This window comes from Centroberyx affinis, unplaced genomic scaffold, assembly GCF_046629955.1.
Source record: "Centroberyx affinis isolate AG114_WGS23_722 - 3 ecotype Tasmania unplaced genomic scaffold, CSIRO-AGI_Caff_v1 ptg005145l_1, whole genome shotgun sequence".
NCBI lineage: Eukaryota > Metazoa > Chordata > Actinopteri > Beryciformes > Berycidae > Centroberyx > Centroberyx affinis.
Genome location: NW_027282554.1, coordinates 594,639 through 614,827, shown reverse-complemented (window position 1 = coordinate 614,827; position 20,189 = coordinate 594,639). Strand labels below are relative to the sequence as shown.

General features: G+C 43.1%; 1 protein-coding gene across 1 annotated transcript in view; it reads left to right on the top strand.

Moving 5' to 3' along the window:
- Positions 1–1,978: 1,978 nt before the first annotated feature.
- The window catches only part of mast2 (microtubule associated serine/threonine kinase 2), a 51,819-nt gene continuing 33,608 nt past the window's right edge, over positions 1,979–20,189 (top strand). Inside the window, exons 1-3 of the mRNA XM_071546167.1 lie at positions 1,979–2,052; positions 8,877–8,968; positions 17,584–17,659. Of these exons, the coding sequence (XP_071402268.1) occupies positions 1,979–2,052; positions 8,877–8,968; positions 17,584–17,659 (242 nt within the window). The remainder of the gene's footprint in view (positions 2,053–8,876; positions 8,969–17,583; positions 17,660–20,189) is intronic.

Genomic DNA, 20,189 nt, shown 5'->3' with positions numbered 1-20,189 from the left:
AAAGCATAAACTCAAAAAAAACCTCAAAAACTCAAAAAGCTTCAAAGGTATGGATACTTAGAGTGGGATTTCATGTATTCTACTGGAAATGGACAAAAAATGAATCTTTGATGCAAATGATTTGTAACATGTCGCATTGAAATGTGCTTTCATTTGACACAGATGAGTGGAAAAATATTGATTTAGAAACTAGTATGGTTAAATTCAAATGTTACCCTCATCCTTGCTTAGCTAGCCCACTCACTAGCTGTCCTTCTGAGTGTTTTAGTTTACTAAAATATGGCTGAAAGGTGGATGAACTGTGGCCGTGCTGATGGTGAAATGGCACTTGTGGAATCTGAATGCCTCTTGAGGCTGGATTGGACATTCATTGCGTTTTGAGCGGTATAGAGCAATGAAGAGCCGTTGTCTGCTTTGGCTCTCTCTCTCTCTCTCTCTCTCTCTCTCTCTTTCTGACATGCAAGCCTGCTTGTCTGGCTGCATCGCTCCATCCCAACTAATCTGTTCCTCCGCCACAGATAAGTAGATTTACATTATAACCCATGTGTGGCACGCACATACACCTACCAGTAGATCTTTGGAAGCCAACAGAGGCATTGAGATGTTATCTGTATTTACACATGCTGCCCGAAGGTACAATTGCACATCACCTACTTTTAATCCATATTTTATATTTTCAGGAATATATGCAGGGTATCGCATGTACTGTTCAAGCAAAACATATCCTGCTTTTTGTCTCTTGACCTACAAAACTAGTATTTTAAATTGGATATTAATTTCATTACCCTGTACAATCTAATTTGCTGCCTAAATGCTGTTAGACACATTCATCACTGTGGAAATCTCAACAACTACAGAGAAACAAAACAGTACAGTGAATTTGATCAGATTCTTTTTTGGGTCATACACATTTGTAGAGTGAGTCTGAGAGAACAAAGTGATGCCAAACTTCTGCCCTTCTCATTTGCTTGGTGTGAAAGGCAATCAAGCATGCAGTCTTCAGGGGTGAAAAAGGGCTAGTGGTTTGAATACCTTTTGGTGTACGGAGTGGATTCTGGAGTGTGGAATACCTGCATCTTTTACGGATGGTATTTCATTTCAGCTCCTAGGGTTTCAAAGAAAAAATAAAAGTACTGATTACCTTGCACACCAACCAGATGAGACTATGCATCAAACATTGGTGTCATCCTTTTTTCTCAGAATCCCTTTCAAAGCTACTTAAACCCACGAACAATCCAAACAAGATTCAGTGTGAGCAATATGCAAAAATGCAGAAAATCAACAGGGGACATTTCACAGTACTGTATCTTGTCTCATTGCTACAGTTTTTGCTGTTTATGCCCAGCTGACCAGACAGTATGTTGGACTGAGGTTTGGATAAACAAGGTTCCACTGTGCCGTACTATACTACAGCTACAACTGTACTGAACAAAACAACTGCTCACTACAAGCCCAAAATGACCAAAGAGACCATCCAAAAAAGCCTCCCTCTCTCTCTCTCTCTCTCTCTCTCTCTCTCTCTCTCTCTCTCTCTCTCTCTCTCTCTCTCTCTCTCTCTCTCCCCCCCCCCCCCCCCTCTCTCTCCTCTTTACACTCCATATTCAAGTCGTTAAGTGCTCTACTCAGAAATGGAGAGAGGGGGGCAGAAGAAAAGAGAAGCAAGAGAGATGGAGGGGGCACTGCTGAGCAGGAGAGTTGGGGATTGAGAGGGAGGGGAGAGAGAACGAGTAGGGAGGGAGGGAGGGAGGGAGGAGAGGTTAGCTCACACACCAACAGTTCTCACACAGCACTAGCCAGTGTGACAGGTGGAAGCCAGCATCTGTTTGCTAACGCTCGCCACGTCCTCTCTTCTCCTCTCTTCTCCTCTCTTCTCTTCTCCTCTCTTCTCTTCTCCTCTCCTCTCTTCCGTGAATCTGCATGCGTGCCGCTGCGTGCAGCCATGTAATAGCTATGATAGTGCATCTGTGTTAGCTTTAGCATGTCTGACTCCTTCTGGACTGTGCTCTCCAATTTCTCGCTGCCTGAGAGAAGCATGCTGCGGCGCTCCAAGAGGTACACACTCGCTTTATCTCTCTCACCGTCTTCTTTTCTATCCATCCCCCTTTTATTTTCCTCCATTTCTTTTCATATTTGGCAGCCTGCCGTTGCTGTTCCTTGGTGCTCCCTCGTTTTTTTTTGTTTTTTTTTACTCCATTTCTCCTCGCTACCTGTTTGTTTTGCTGCATTTACCCATCTCCACAATCATCCCTCTTTTTCATTTTCTACCCCCATCCCTCTATTTTCTGCCCCTCCATCCTCGGTCTCCTCCTCTTCCTCCTCCCCTCTCCTCTTCCCCTGCATGCCTTGGATGCTCAGCAGGAGTTGCTCTAACATGAAGGTCAGCTAACTAGATTTGCCAAATGTCTTGTGGTGGATAAATGGGACACTCTGTGTTAGTTTGTGTGTGTGTGTGTGTGTGTGTTGTTTGGAGTGGGGGATACCATGACATGCAATATTCCTGGCATGTATCCTAGAAGTGTGGTGTGTGTTCCTTTTAATTCAATTTCAGATATCTGCGTACGGTTTACGCATTTGTGATGCGAGTCCAATTTGTCAGGCATGATCTGACGACATTGTGTATGTGGCTGTGCGTAGTCATTTCTTTTTCTCCTCTCTGTGTCTTTCCCTTAGTCTCCCTCTCTCCTTTCTATATCTTTGTCTCTCTCTCTCTCTCTCTCTCTCTCTCTCTCTCTCTCTCTCTCTCTCTCTCTTGGTCTATCAAAGCCAGAAGTGGCTGCTCCAACAGGAGAGAGAGACAGAGCTGTACTTATCAGTTTGAAGCAGCAATTTTCTCCCTCCCGCGTAATAACAGTGGTTGCTGCCACACACACACACACACACACACACACACACACAAACACTTGGATACATGTAGACACACACATAAAGACAGACATTTTCTTCTCTCCCCCTTGTCACTGCCTCCTGTTGTGTGTATTTGTCTCGGCAGTATTTTCAGAGGGAGAGAGAGATGGAGGGAAGTGACTCTTGCATAGCAACAGGGTCTGGCAGTTTTTGGATTGGCATGCATCTCGCCCACAGTTTGTATTGTGCTGTGATTTGTGAGAGTACTGATACATCATTTGCACACGGAGAGGGATTTGAATGGTTGAAAGGAAATGGCGTCCTCCTTGTTAGCACCAATTATGACATGCATAAAATATACTGTATATAGCAATGCTTTACATTCCTGTGTCATACCTTCCACTACTTTTCAAACTTGTCTGCATCTAATTCAAATGCAGCTGTCATCAGTAAGACCTACTGTAGGTCATGTCATGTACTTATATACATACATATACTTGTTTGCTGTCAAATTATCTTTTAAATTGTTTCTCCTATACAATATATCCTAGATTTTGGGAACCATAAACATAGACTTTCTGCTGTTGTGGTGAGAATCTTTGACATTAGTGAGTGACACACTGTGCCATTTTGCATCCCCAGCTGCATTAATCAAGATGCTTACTGGGAAGGACACAAAATGGCCAAATTTGAATTTGTTTTTGCCTAATTAGCAACAGAAAAATCTGTAATATGTATTTTCTCAAAAACAGACAAATAGGAGCATCCCTAGTCGTTTGGAGTGTGTCCTAAAGGGCTTGACTGCTGTGGCTACTTAGACCAACTCTCTACCTGTAGGTGTTTTTAACAAGAGAGCAGAAGACACAAGTGGATAAAGGGAAGAACACACACTCACACACATGCACACACTCCTGTGGGCCGACAGACACATTGATTTCCTGTGGTGGCTGTAACCCTCAGACCAACGTTATTGAGTGGACTGTGGGAAATGACTTTAGCAATAGATCTTATCCACATATACTCACCTCTTCCTAGTGTGTGTGCATGTCTCAATCTGCTGTGTGTGTGTGTGTGTGTGTGTGTGTGTGGGTGTGTGTGTGTGTGTGTGTGTGTGCGTGCGCTAGATGATTTAGTTTGACGCCCACACAGCTGTTTGCTCATTGCTAGTTTCCTTTATCTCGCCTGTCAGCTCTGTCGCAGCAGAGTATGTCTACCTGTGTGTGTGTGTGTGTTGTGAGTTTTACAATTACAAAGTAATCGCACTCTGAGGCTGCTGTATGTGCTCTTGCTCATATTACAGCTTATACACAAACACACACACACAAGTACAAACACTTTTAGATAATATTCTAGATAGAAAAATATGTGAAAACCAACACACCAAAGAAGATGAAAGAAAAGCTCACTCCTTATGGTGACAGGTAAAAAGCCTATAATTGATTAGGTGCTCGGGAGAATCACCTCTATAACAGCCGGGCTCTGTGTGTTCATTAGTTTGTTAGTTTGTTTGTTTGTGTATAACGCTTTTTGCAGTGTGTGGTGCTTTGAGGAATCACAGTATGCACTGTTTAGGTGGCTGAGAGCCCTAAGAGCCCTGCATGAGGGGAATCCAGTGTGTACTCATACACCAGGCAGTGTGGTAGAAGTCAAACTAATATCAACCAACTGGAGGCTGGTGTGCTGTACAGTAGCTAAGTGATTCTCAAACTGAAAACAGAATTTCCTTTAGGGGATTAATGAAGTATGGCATTCATTGCATTTATTTATCGTATGTATGTATTTAGCCTGGATTTGGGTTGTTTTGTTTTTTCAGCAATTTAGTTCTTTCGGATACATCACTCTTATTAATTTCCACTGGACTATTATGCTAAGAGAAAGTCCATTTTAAGCTCTATCACTGACTGCTATCAATCAATATAAGGTTTAGTCTGTAGTTAAATGGTTAGAATCAGGCTCCTCACTGGGCTGAGATGCTTGTGTGTGTGTGTGTGTGTGTGTGTTTGTGTGTGTGTGCTTGCACCACTGTACAAAAGAGGCTAGTGGAAAAAGAGCAATCTGCTTCAAAGCTGTCACATCCTTCCCCAGACAGACAGAAGGGTGGCGGGTAGAGGGAGGAAATGAAAAGACAGCCTCCACACTTAACTGCTCCAACACACCCAGAGGTTGAGTTTGCGGGCTTTTTCCACTTTGCTGTTAGCCCTGAACCCAGAGCAGAGTGGTGTGCGTAATGACTCTAGTCGAGGCTTGTTACAGAGGGAGGAAATTGCGGATGGAAGAGGAGGCTGTGATGAGACCGCTAGGTGCGCTTTGATTACGTCTCCGTCTGGAGACTGGTAAGTGTTTGTGTGTGAGAGACTGAATGTGTGTACTTATGCTTTCATGTGTTGCTTTATTGTTCTGCGTGTGTATGTTTGCGTGTGTGTGTGCACGTGCAAATGTGTTAGCTCACACCTTCAGGCGTGTACAAATGCACAGTTACACAGGATATAGCCTCCCAGCTAATAGGTATTCAACGGACTCACACACACACATCTCTCTCCAGCCCTCTGATTCGCAGTGCTTGCAGGTGTCGGTAGGCTAACAGCGTGTGTGTGCTCTGTTAATTGGCCCATCACATCTGCTGGCTGTAATTATGCAGTTGTGGTTCTGACAGGCCAAACCCTGGGCAATCACATTACATTGTTTGGCTGAAGCGATTAGGACTGGAATCGCTACCAGGATCAAATTATCAAACTGACATCTCTATTTCATGTCAGTCCCATTGGAATTCTTCCTCTCTGCTGTGTGTGTGTGTGTGTGTGTGTTTGTGTGTGTGCTGAGCGAGAGGAGTTAGTGATAGGTTTTTTTTAGGTGTGTCTTCTGCTTGATTGTGCGTAATTCACATACACATGTGACTAACAATTACTGCATGTAATGTAGATACGGCATGCAGTGTGAGTGTGTGTGAGCGTGATGAGTAACCCAAGTCTCTCACCATCTGTTGAGATGTGCAGTATCAGCAGCATCCGCTTAGCATGTGGCCTCACATATACACACACACACATACATACACACACCTGTTTGAAGAATGAGCTGCCAGGCTAGATATTAGTGATATGTGTTCAGTGAATTTCCTAATCTTTATGTGGAGCACACACACATACAGACGCACGCACGCACAAACGCACGTGCACACACACACACACACACGCACACACGCAGCAAATTAGTGCCATTTGCCATTTTCCCATTTTTTTGGAGAGCTGTCAGAGCGGTCTGCCCTTTCTCTGAACTCTTGAACCAGCTGGCAGAGGCCCAGGACATCTAAAGACACACACACACACACACACACACACACACACACACACACACACACACACACACGCAAAGAGCCCTGGCTCAGGTGTGGAGCAGCACATAATGGAATCTCAGAGCGTCTCAAAGACCCTTTCTAACCCTGAGAGAGAAAGAAAGGGTTCAGCGGACAGAGAGAGTGATAGACAATCAGACAGCGAGGGCTAGAAAAGAAAGAAAGAAAGAAAGAACAAGTGAGCAAATGGTCATTAACAGATTTATTCCTGGTTAGTCAGTGTGTAGCATCAGATCCTTTGGGAGGATTCTCCTGGTCGTTCCAAAGTCCAGACTAAAGATGAATGTTGAGTGGGTTTTTGTCATCAGAGCCCTGGGACTTTGGACCGCTCTCCCCGGGGAGCTCAGGCTAGCAAAATGAGTTTTATCCTTTAAATCTCTTCATATAAATCACTTTTCATGATTGCCACTTTTATGTTCTTTTTCTCTCTTGTACTCTGTTTTTATCTACCTTGATTTTATTTATTCAATTGTACTTTGCACTTTGACATTTTGCCTTTTTCATGCTGTAAAGCACTTTAGAACATTTGTTTTAAAAGGTGCACTGCAAATAAAGTTTATTATTATTATTGTTTATTATTGTACATATCCTGTTGAGAAGAGGACAAAAGGTCCTATTCCTATTAGGCAAGATGGCGCCAAGACCCTCCAATATGGTGAGAGCAGAGCCAGCCCCAGAGACTAAGCCATTCAGTTTGTGTAGGTTAATTTACAGCGACTGTCGTTCGCTTTGCTGCTGTTCCCTGTGTAATGAACAAAGCTCAGTGGCTGCTTTATGAATATGGAATTACATCTGATCAAATCCAAGTCATCAGATACACTCGTCAGCTCTGGGATTTGGTGTGTCTAGTGGCTCTTTGTATGCTTTTGCTTGTGTGTGTATGTGCATGTGTGTGTTTGTGTGTAAGAAGGGAAGGGGGGTGCAGAGAGGAGGGATAAAGGAGTGATAGAGTTGAGCAAGTTGCAAGGGATGGAGTGAGTGGACAAGAGGGTTTAATGAGATGACGGAAGAGAGGAGAGGGAGTGGTAACGGTCAAAAAGGGGACGGAACGTTGGATGAAGAAAATGTAGAGTAAAATGAGAATAAAATGACAGAATAGGGAGAGTGCTCAAGACAGAATTCTCCACATTTTAGACACAACAAATGGCTGTCTATCTGAGTGACAGAATGAACAGGGGAGACACGTTTTGGGTTGGCACGCCAAGCACATAAGCACTCTCTATAATGTTCTTTCTCTGTCTCACACACACACACACACACACACGCATACACACACACACATAAACACATCTAGCTACTACTACCTGGTAGCACTCTCTCTCTCTCTCTGACAAAGTGAGAATATTGTGTGGTATTCTACTTTGCCTCTCCTGCAGGCACTTTGGATCCCCTACTGGGAGACATGTATTCATTATGCAGAACTGACTGAAGGCTGTGTTGCCATATGTGTGTGTGTCTGTGTGTAATGTGCGCTTTCATGTGCTTGCTGTCATCATCAAAGCAGCAGCCTGTCAGTTGAGCGCACAGAGACTGAGTACTGCAGATGAACTTCTGCTTGTCATTCTATAATCTTGCCGGCTGAAGTAGGATTTATGACCAAAATTTATGCACAATCTGTCATAGTACGTCCAAGCAAGGATGGGAATCTTACAAGTCCTTTGGCCCGTGAGTAATGTTTTTTTTTAAGTCTGACCCAGTGCAAAATTGCTCTCACAAACACAGATTTGAATAGAGACTGAAGGAGAAAATATGGATCCAAGTGGTTTCACCAGGAAATTTCCCAAAAAACACTTTAGTCCATCCTAGGGCTCAAGCTAACATAGTGAGGCTCAGTCTAGCATATTAAGGCTCAAGGTGAACTAAAATGTAAAGCTTCTGCTTGTACCAACCTATTTGGATAAATATCTATCTATCTATTCTGATATATTCCATTCAGTTCTATGCTAATTTGTTTTTGTTTTTTTTCGAAGTTGATTACTATTCCCCTCAGTTGTGTCTATTTCCCCTGTCTTGCATGATTGCAGCTGTGATTTTGACTGTCTGGTCTTTCTGTGCCGTTACTGTCCTCTAGAGAGCTGGTGTGAAGGACACTGTGTGGAACAGCTCTCGCCTCAGTGAGCAGGACTTTGTGAAACTGTAATATCTGTGGGCAAACACTCTCACCACCAATACATGCACGGAAGCACACACACACACACACACACACACACGCCCGTACGTGCACATACCCACACAGTGTCTAATGTGTGTGATCAGATGTGTGTCTGATGGCCACAGTGGACGGCTACTATTATTAAAGCTTAGCTGTGCGGGTGCTTATTCTTTTTTGGAAACAGTACAAATGGATGTGTGTTACATTCATATGAGTATGACAGAGTGTTTAACTAATCTGTGTGTGACTAATTACTGTGACTGTGGTCTACCTAACCATGCAGTTCAGTGTGGAGGAATGCTGAAAAGAGGACTTGGCAACTCATTAGTATATGAGTGATAGGAAATCTATGTCTGGTTCATTGCAAAGCTCCTTGGAGTTCTAGCCTACATATTATGTAGGCCCACACAATTTATAATTAGGATGTGAACTGCATTGAATTCAAATCTGAATTCGACTTGAGGTGAATTCAGTGAAGGGAGCCAAACTGGGTTAAAAGGAAACTTAACTGACTGACGTTTCTGTCCTCAGCTGTCGGACCAGCAACAGGAAGAGTCTGATTGTGACGTCCAGCACCTCCCCAACCCTGCCGAGACCACATTCACCTCTGCATGGACACACAGGTAACTCACACACACACACACACACACACACACACACACACACACACACACACTCACCCACGCTCATTCACTCACGCTCTGACATTTTAGATGCTAAGAAGGAGAGTTGTTTATAAAAGAATATAAGCGTATCTTGATACCAGAAGCTTCCTTATCTGTACTTTGCATACTAATGAAAGGCCACACATGCATTTATAGAAGTGATTTATACATTATCCTTTAGCAGCTGTGACAGTGATTGGGAAAAGAAGCAGAGAATTTCACTAACAGAAGAATTTATTATTAAATATAGATGTAATATTTGGTAGACAAATAACCACTTTTAGTCCTGAAGTAAGTATTAGTAAGTAGTTTTCCTAATTCCATCCATGTTGAATGAAATAACTGCAGTCTCTACAATTAGGTTAGCACCAAAGGAAACAAGCAATGATTCTGATGATATATAGACTCAACTAATAAGCAGTTTATTTGAGTGTGATCTCAGCTTTTTAGCTCCCTAGTTGATCATCTGCCTTAATCCCTTCTATGGAGAATACATTCATGTTAAGATACTTGGCTTGCGAGATGATGTTAGTAACTGAACCGTTGGCAAACAGTTTATGGCATTTCCCATACATAGAAGCACTTTGCACAACAATGTGATTTATTATAAACTGTCAGATTATATATTATCTTACCACTGTATTGCAGCAGTTCATGCAAACTAACCAACTAAAAACCCAGTAGTATGTTCCCCCGTTCTGTGACGTCATCTAAATTAATTTCCTTATGAAAAGACGATTGGAGTTGTGGGAAAAACTCACAGCTAAGATATGTAGATTTAAAGTGCAAATTACATTTTTACAATAACACAACTTTCAGGTAATTTCATTAATTTGATGCTGCTCAACAAAAAGCAGACTTGAGTTGTATAAAATTATTTTACCGCACTGTGAGTTTGATAATGCCCAAGTAAAGAGCAGTGAAGTGTCTGGTTGCATGGTACTACCTGTATGCATCAAAACAAAACAGAACAGACTGGTGGGTTTAGACATGGGAGTCAGGACTTTTCATTCCTATTCTCAGGCTCTGTCTCAAATTGTTTTTGCAGCTGCCTTCATGTCTTTGCCAGTTGCCATTCTCTGTGTAATCACTTTCAGTTTAAGCAAGTGCCATGCCCACATACACATGCATATCATCACACACACACACACACACACACACACACACAAATATAACACTAGCCATGACATAAGGAAAAGTGGTTTAGATGCAGAAAGTACAGCAGGTACATTTGTTCGATGGTCTTTTCTTGCCCATCTGCCACAGTCTGTTGAGTTACAACCAGTCTAGATGTGTTACAGGGAGCCATGCTGTTTCCTACCGGAGACTAACCACTAGAATCACACGCCACAAAGCCCAATTAACAGCTCAGGCTGCACACTGAGCACAGCACAGCAAGATATTTGTTTGTGTATGTGTGTGTGTGTGTGTGTGTGTGTGCATGTGCGTGTGTGCACAGATCCATATATGACAGTGTAGGGTGACAACTGAGTCCAGATATGGCTCTGTGCCAATGCAGCAGTGGGTCATCTAGTCACACACACACACACACACACACACTTCTGTTTCATAGTTGTCAAGCGTTATAATGTTTTACTAAGCTGCTTGCTGTCATTGAAGATTGTGTGGGTACGCATGTGTTTGGTGTGTGTGTGTGTGTGTGTGTGTGTGTGTGTGTGTGTGTAGTGACAGATGAAATTCAAGCTGACAGGATTTTGTCAAACATGCTGACAGCATGTAGACAGGCACACAATACCCCACATCCACCCCTCCTGCCCCCCCACCTTCAAATATACAACAAGAGCGAGAGGGAACGATGGAAATTACATGAAAAAGAGAGATATTGATTGATAGTGATGAAGACTCAAGTGGAGAGAGAGAATGAGAGAGAGAGAAAGAAATATAGATTGGAAAAACGGAATAGAAATGGAGCAGTGACAATGACTCAGAAAAGACGGCTGAACGAGAGAGTGAGAGAAAGAAGCGAGGATGGATATGAAAGATGGAACGATAATAGAACAGTGACAATAATACCTGATCACAAAGAAGAGTGAACAAGAGAGAGGGAAAACACGATGGAGAGAGAGAGAGAGAGATCTCATTAACTGTGCGCATTTGTGCTAAGCTGACAGACATTTACAGACAGCCGCACACATCTCATTTCCTCCTCAGGAAATAATAGAACTCCACAGCCTGTCAGTCACAGCGCCTGCACGCACACACACACACACACACACACACACACACACACACACACACACTCAAGCTGTCGGCTTCAGTGCTTCTGATGAAAATGCGTAGATGAGATATTCTTTGCTTCTGTCCTGCTCTCGCTCCATCAGTATGCTGCTGTTCACACACACACACACACACACACACACACACACACACACACACACAGTGTTTATTTAACAAGACAAGTTGCTAGTTGAGAGGAGTTGAAGGACAAATGCATTTATGTGCACACACAAATTGCGAACAGTGTATGAATGCAATACTTGGCACCTCAGGAAAAGTGTGTGTGTGTGTGTGTTCATAGGTGTATTTGAGTGAATGGATTTGTGGCTTCAGCTTCTAATCTCCTTCACACATCCGTCTGTAAGGAGGGTTTTAAATGGAGAGAGAGAGAGATTTAGAAAGAGCACTAAATGAGACGGTGTCAACTTGAGAGAAATATTTAGAGAAAAAGCAGATGAGAAATGGAGAGAGGTGGGAAGCAGGGCAAAGGGAGAGGGATTGAGAGAGCAGAAGAGAGACAGGAGGGTTTGAGGGAAGGAGACTAATGGAAAAAGCAAGTTATAGAGGGGGAGAAAGAAAGAGAGAGAGCGAGCGGGATGCATGATGATGATATTGAGAAATGGAGAATGAGAAACAGGTCATATGAAAAAAGAAACACTAAGAGAGGAGGAGAAGGAGGGATCAGGTTCTGTGCAGCATCCATAATCAAACACACACACACACACACACACACACACACTCCCTCTCTATCCCTTATATCCCCTTTTCCATTCTTCCTTACTTCTCTCCCTCCTTACTTTTATCTGTCCTCCCCTCTATCCCTCCATCCATCCATCCCTCTCTTTTTCCCTCTGCCACCCTGCTCTCTCCATCTCCATCCACTAGGCTGCTGTGGCTGGTGTGTTGCCATGGTAACACACTGCCACCAGTCTTAACGTCTCGCCGCCCTGTCCGTCCTCTTCCCAGACCCTGCCAAGGAAATGGCTTTTAAATACAGTTAATTAAATATCACTAATTAATATTGCCTTTTCACCATGTTTTTTATATATTTTTTTGTTGCCCGCTGTTCTCGGCGGCCCTCCTGTTGCTTCACACTATGTAGGCTCGGATTTTCAACTAAATGGTTTTTCACATCAGGGCTAAATAGATTCCTTAGCCTTAAGCCAAGCTTGATATTGCTTCCATGGAAACCTTTAATATAAGTGAAACCTTCATCTAGATTAAGCCAAGGCTGTGATATCTCGCTATTGGCTGGTACTCAACTGATTAACAGGCACCACTGGAGGCTGTTAGCCCATTCCTTCATTCCTTCATAGATGATTACCCTATCTCCCTCTCTCCCTCCATGCCTCCCTCTCTCTCTTTCTCCCTTTCCAGCTCTCCAAGGAGTCTAATCAGTTTCATCATGGTTTCAATCTCAAGCCGTTCGTCCAGCCACTTACTGCTAATCAAATGGAGATTTCTCTAATTCTAATATCTTAAGGAGCAGATGAGGACTAATCCTCTCTAAAATGGACTTTTATTAAAATGTTAAAAGTCTGCATGAATCTCTCTCGTTTACTCTGCTTCATTCCTCGCCCCCTCATCTCTTTCTCTTCCCTTCTCCCTTCTTCTTGTCCTCTACCGTTATTGCCCTCTTTGGACCTTCCTCCTTTTTCCTTTCCCTTCTTCTCTGACAGCATTATTGCCCTCTTTGGACCTTCTTCCTCCATTTTTTTCTGTCCCTTCTTCTTCTCTGACAGCATTATTGCCCTCTTTGGACCTTCTTCGTCCTTTTTTCTGCCCCCTCTTCGTCATCTTCTCTGTCTCTTCCCCTCTCTCTACCTTGTTGCCACCGTGCCTATCTTCTTTGAGCGGCCTGTCTCTCTTTTGGCTGAGAGCGAGCTGATATTTGTTAAAGGTCAGCTTGGTGATTGGCAGGTCTGTGTGCCCTGACTTCCGATTAAAGCAGACTCTGTGGAACTAGCTGCTGGCCATCTTTGTGGCTGTAATGATGGACAGTGATGCAGAGAGAAATATAGCAGGGATTTGGGCTTTTCTCTTGTTCATTTTATTGTCATACACTCCCATGGAAATGCAAGTTTTTTCTGCTTTCCCCCCCAATTACAGTATATCCTGTGTTGTGTTATCCCGACAGCATTCTCCCCAGAGAGACAGAGGGAGAAAGAGAAGAGAGAGACAGAGAAATAGCTAATGCATTTGCATGTATGTCATTGTGCCTGTATATTTATCTGTCTTCGCCTAAGTAGGTCACTGTCACCGCAGTGTTTGTCTGCAGTACCTCTAAAAATGTGACAGCATAGCAGCTTCCACACCTATTGTAATGAAATTGCCTAACAGTTATACTCTTATTTAATTTACATTTCACTTGGCTTCACAATTCAGTCTCACAATACAATCCCTGGAGTTGTTTTGTTTTTTTTATATGACAGAAAATGGAAAGCATTATTCAAATGGATTTCAACAGTGATTTGTGATTTGTTCTCCCCCGTAACCAATCAGAGCATCGTAGCCGTTGAACAACCAGTCAAGTCACGTTGTACCCTCGTGGACTCGCCTCGCCCGTTGCTCCTGAGGGTTCAGAGGAGAATTTTACTCCGGCTGCCCTCCGAGCATTGAGGGCAGACCGCAATTGTTAAATAAAACCCAGCAAATTTGCTTTGAAATTTCCATTGCACATCTGATCTCTGTTGTTACACAGTTGCAGAGGAGCTGTCAAGCAGCGACCATTCAAAGCAGGAGTCAGGCTATTTCTCCTTCCCATCACTCCTGCTGTCGCAGCTCAGTGGAGTCCTGGAATGATTCTATGGGATGGTGGTCTTGATCCACCCAGCATGCGAAAAAATTCAGAGGGCTTTGCTACAGAAGCACTTCAGGCACTGGTTCCAGGCTGTAACAGGTGCACCACCTTGACCTCCCTCTGTCAGCTCTACTACTGCAGGCCAAATAACTGCTATGAGGGGAGAACATAGATTTTATTGCTTAAAGTCCCAATGAAACCGCATTTGGAGAGCATCTTGCTTCTGTAATTTAATGTATTTCCTGTTGTAACAGGATATTGGGATGGGATCATTTTAAAATGTAAACCAATAGGATATCAATTAGGAAGAGAAAGGCAGTTTTATGTGAGGGAAGGGGCACAGGGGTGGATTTGAGAAAAAAGTCTGTGATGGTATTATTATTAGGATTTTTTATTTGCGCCTACTGGTACAGCATGAGGTAACCATTAAAAATACAGTTTTCCAGGTAAATATAATGGGATTTTGATATGAAATAGAAGAAAATATTATTTTTAAATAGGTGTATATCATGGTATGGAAAACTAGCTAACGAGATGGAAAGGTAATTTTTAATGTCATTGTGACTTTACTAGGCAAGTTACTAGGCAAGCTATACATGGCAGTGACTTGGTGCAGTCGACGCAAGAGGAGGGAGGCTTGGACACAAGTGCACATAAACACTTGAGCCTACAGTAGGAATGATAAACCACAATATTCTGTTGTTGTCCACGGAGTATTTCTACTGGGGCAGTTAGGGTCTCAGCTCCTCACCCAAAGGCCCTTCAACAGTCGTCACTGGGGAAGGGGAGAGCATTTCTCATTAAATTCCCTCTTCCAGATTTTGCCAGCCTGTTTGGGGATTTGCACCAGTGACCATCCAGTCATGGATTGCTTCTCTGGCTTCCGAGTGACACGGAAGAAATCCCATAGGTCTCGCTAACATTTAACATTTAGCTCATGTCCCACACCAGGGACTGCAGAGTCACATTACCATGCAATACGTCTCAGCCTCGCTTTTAGCCCTGACACACTTAAATAACACACATAAATACGCAAACACACTACTTCACGCTTTGCTGCAGTGCATGATTTTTCTTCACAATGAGAGATGGATTCTTCTGTCTGTGAACAAGCCTCTATTTGACTAATGGAATACACACACACACGGTTTTCAGTGTTGTAGCTGTAAAGTGTGACAATGTGAACTCATTCCCTTACAGCTTGGTAATAGCTCCAATGAGATATCTCTGCCATTTAAACATAACTCTGTAACATCCACTCACACACACACACACAAACGTCATGCGTGCACACACATGCACAGGCACACACAGTCACACACATGTAACAGAAGGTTCACACACATGTGATGGATGGATGGATGATTCTAACAAGCTTCTGTTTGACAAATAGTACACACGTGTTCACTCATGTATGTGCACACACATACGATCTGCACTCCCTGTTCCACTCCAGCTACAGAGAGAGAGAGAGAGAGTGATCTTTTCCTATCTGACAGAAAGCAAATGCTCATATTAATATTTGAGACTCTGCTCTGTCCAGACGTGCTGCTGAGGAAAATGCATAATTGATGTGGAAATGTCCGACTACTTAATCTCTCCCTCTCCTCCAGCCCATGCAGTACTGCAGCACCCCACGTTTCTGGGGCCGCCGACCTTTTCTCACCCATCCATCTGTGTGTGTGTGTGTGTGTGTGTGTGTGTGTGTGTGTGTTTGACATTTCACCCATACCCTTTCTCTCCACTGAATTATTAGTTACAGACTGGCAGTCACAGCGCTGCATTCCCCTCTGCAGTAAATGGAATGGCCTTGAATATTTGTATCCAATATGATGTAGGGCCTATGCTCATTCAATATGCTTATTAAATAAACCTCATGTTTATCTGAAATAGGATCATCTATTTTCTTAGAGTACTAGCAGTGTCAGCTCCATAGTGGAATATTCAGTCTGTGCTGCAGACTGTTTATGTAGATGAAAATACTTTCGCTCTATGTTGGCTTAACACGTTTGGATGTAATTTTGATACAAAGTCAATGTCTGTGCACAGTGCTGATTTTGCAGCATGAGTTAGAGTTGATTTGTGCATTTTCAGATTTTCTCACTTTTCCTCAGAAACTTTCTTTCTCTCTGTCTCTATCTCTCTCTCATACATACACACTCAATTCTTCTCCCTCTCGCTCACTCGCCCTTTTTTTCCCCATTCTCTCATGTTTCCTTTTGAATGCTGGGCCTATTTTATCTGTGTTTCATTTGTCATTCTCTCCCTCTACAGTTGTCTAGTAGGGGATGTAAACAGTGTTTCTCCTCCTTTATCTGTGCCCACTCCTCTTCTTCTTTGGACGGAGCGGACGGATTAGTCAGCCCTCTTATCGGTCTATCTACCCCCTCCTTTCCTCTCAACTCCCATTCAGTTAATGAGATCACTCCATCAAACTCAAATTCTCTATGTCCATCTCTCTCCTTCGCTCTCTCACTCCTCTTTCCGTCTGTTCCTATTTAATTTGTCCTCATCTCTTGAGATTCTTCCTCTCCCTCCACATTTTCCACAAAGATTCTCTTTCTCTTGTTCTGTCTCTTTTTCTCTGTACCTTGCTCTCTCTTCTAAGATGCCTCTCTTGTTGAGCGTTGGATGGAGATGGAAAATGGGTGGAGGCATGATGGAGGGATGGGTTTACGCTCAGGAAGATGTGGGGAGGATGAAGGAACATGCATGCACTAAACACTACACACATACTGCATTCATACACAAACACATTTCTTTATTAACATATGTCACCAGACTTGGGTAGGTTTGGTTTTATACAGCTGAAACAAGCAGTGAGAGAGAAGCCTTTTGCACTTCAAAGCGTTTCAACTTAGGTTCAGTCTGTTTTTGTTGTGCAGCTTTTCAACCGTGTTGGTTCATGGTTAGGTGTTCAATTCCCACTGGGACAACTAATGCTTAAAATGCGTGATTTCTCAGTATTGTGAAGCACCTCTGTATAAGGAAACCTCCACTTGGCAGTTCAGCAACAGACCAGTCTGTGCAACAGCCTACCACACCTGTTTCTAATTAATTACAGTAGTGTTTTAGGTTTTATTGTTGTGAGGAGTGGAGAGTGTTAGTCATTCACTTTCCCCACCCAGATTTTCCCAGATGATCAGGGGATTTGAACCACCGAACATCCGGTCACAAGCTCGCTTCTCTAGCATATTGACTGGCCCCGCCATATTGGCATAGTAGTACTAATAGATCACAATATGTCTAAATCTCTCATGTTGTCAGCTGCAGCCTTTATCTGCTGAGGTAAATAAATTGAAACAGAGATGAGAGCTGCCTGTTATCTGTCCAGCAGTGTCCCTGTATAGTGCTGCTACCCATTAATTAAGAGTTAAGAGTTAAGACACTTTATTGTCATTGTAGGCATACAATGAAATTATGTTTGGTAACTCTCAGTGACCAGCAGCAATAGAGAACAAGATAAAAACAAGATAATAAAAAGGAATTGCACAACAAGTCAGATGTAATCTCCTTTTTCCTTTCCTCTCCTCAGGTACCAGCCCATTGGACAGCCCTCGCAACTTCTCCCCCAACACGGCTGCACACTTCTCCTTTGTTCCTGCGCGCAGGTGAGACACACACACACACACACACACACACACACACACACACACACACTACACTTGTACTTGAGGGTCACACTGGGGGAAAAAAGAAACAGAGTTAAAAAGGTTGCATCTAATATAGTTCAAATATTTGATACCAGTATTGGAATTAATCAGCAAATATAATTTCTGTTTGCAAAGAGTTGTCCTAGCACTCAAATCTTGTGCTGAATTGGTGAAGGAACATGTAAGGCACATTAAAAAAAACAATGTGCCAGCCTCAGTCTCCCAGTAACTTGGAATTACAAGTGGTGCAACCCATTGCACCCATTTTGTTTCCAAGTTGTTATTCTGTTTCAAATCAAAACAAGGCATTATATTCAGATGGGACAAAACATTATTTGGGTTAACTCTCAGTAAAATGTGTAGTATGGGGCAGAACGACTGCTGACTGGCTCTTTTTCCCTAGTGGTCAGTTGGATAAATCCTGGATAAGTCCTGGTGAATGACAGAAGGTCACTATTGAAGCTACGAAATTAAAGCTTGCAGTTGATTGACTCCAAGAGAAGTCTTGCACTCTCAAACGGTCAATTGTTACATGGGAAAATGTGGTGCTCAGATGAGGGGGGGGGGATGTGAAACTATTGAGCCCAAATGGATGACATTCATCTTGAATGATGGAGGGTCATAGTTCAACCTTTAATGCCAGTATCTTTGAAATGGCAAGTGCTCTTAAATGCCTCAGAGGCCTCGGTGCCTTGAGAGCAGCGCAGTAGATGATGATAGTGTGCAGCTGATGATGAGACAGAGATGATCTGAGACTGTCATTCAAACCTGGATTAATAACCTCTTATCTGTCTGGGCTCTCAACAGAGATGGTAATTACGGAGCGGGAGGGAGGCAGAGAGGGAGTGAAAATGAGTGTGTGTAGTGTGTGTGTGTGTGTGTGTGTGTGTGCGTTCGCACATTAGTGCATGTGTCTGTGAGATTTATGTGTGCACGTTCATGCACTTGTGTGATTTAAGCCCATGCCAAGATTAAAAAGACACTCATATAAGCTCATACAAAAGTTTGATAAAAGGTACTCCACATGACATCTACGCTGGTACCAGCTGCTCCTGCTGCTGCATTGAGTTGAAGCATGAAATAGTAATAGAATCAGAAAGGGAATTTACTGGTGTATGACGGCACACTACCTCACTACACCTACTGTAAGACGGCTGCCATAGAACTTGGATAAACTTGTCATAAAAACGAGCATGGCTTAACGTGTGGCCAGTGCATGAGATTAGAGTTGTTCAACTCATCTGCCGCTTAAATGTTCAGTGATGATGTTTCCATGGTAACACATTAACCTTATCCACTGAACCTGTGCCTATTTCCATGACAACATTCTCAAACATCGTATGGCAGCCATCCTAAGTGTACCAGCCAAAAACATGCATTAAAGTTGATTTGCATTGGAAATGCCTTTCTGCCTGTCCGCTGACCTTGATAGATACTGCAGCTGCAGACAGAGCAGATGCTGTGACAACAGTGACACCATGTGGTGGAGTTTGATAAGTCAAGAGCTGAGGGTCTGTTTGCCTGGTGCCAGCCCCCTGAATCATTCTTTACATTAACCATGCACCTTTTGTAATAATTCAAAAGATAAAAAAAAAAAACAATAGCAGTGATTAATGAGCAAACACAAACAAGAGAGCATAAAGGAATGATCAATGTTAGTGCTTCGGAGGGCTGGGACAGGCTAGGTCTTTGTCTCTGTGTGCATCTTTGTGTCCTTGTCTGAGACTGACTGACAGTCTTCTCTCCCACACAGTCACGGACACAGGGCTGACAGGTAACTTCTTCAACTTTGACCTTTACATGCTCCTTGCCTAGTCTTCCCTTTTCCCTGCCACCACCACCTGCCCTCTGTCCTGCATGGCTGAGTGCACACAGGCTGACATCAACAAGTAGCGTCTGTGCTGGATACTAGCCTTCAGGGTCTGTGTCACTGCTACCCTTCTGAGAGAAACTCCCATACTCTCTCTACATGCATCACATTCAGAAGGATCAAAGGATGCAGCTCCATTGTTTTTTTAGAGACCAGCTCAGTCACCTACTGAACAGCACTGCATTTCCAAGAACATATTTTTATTTTAAGTCCATTTAACACAGACAACATGACCAATCATGCCCTTCACTATTGTTTTACCCCAAAGTTTTTGTTTTATTTTTCTTTTCACCCATTGGATTACAAGGACACAACAATAGACATCTTAGGGTATGTTTGTTCATTAATAAATCTGTCTAAGATGGTGTTGGAAAGTGCAACATCCAACTCACAGAAGACTCATGAGAGCAGACAGGGTAGAGTGGCTGTCGGGCATAGACTCAGGAGCAAACTAGTCTTGCATCACCTTACGCCTTTGGTGTCTCAGGCTGATTGTCTCAGTATTGCTCAGCGGTTCAAACCCACATGGCTTCGCCTGCACTCTTTCTGAATCCATTTTATCCTCGTGTGTATTTTCCCTCCTGCAGCTGAATGGCTTTGTGACTATATGTGAGGGTG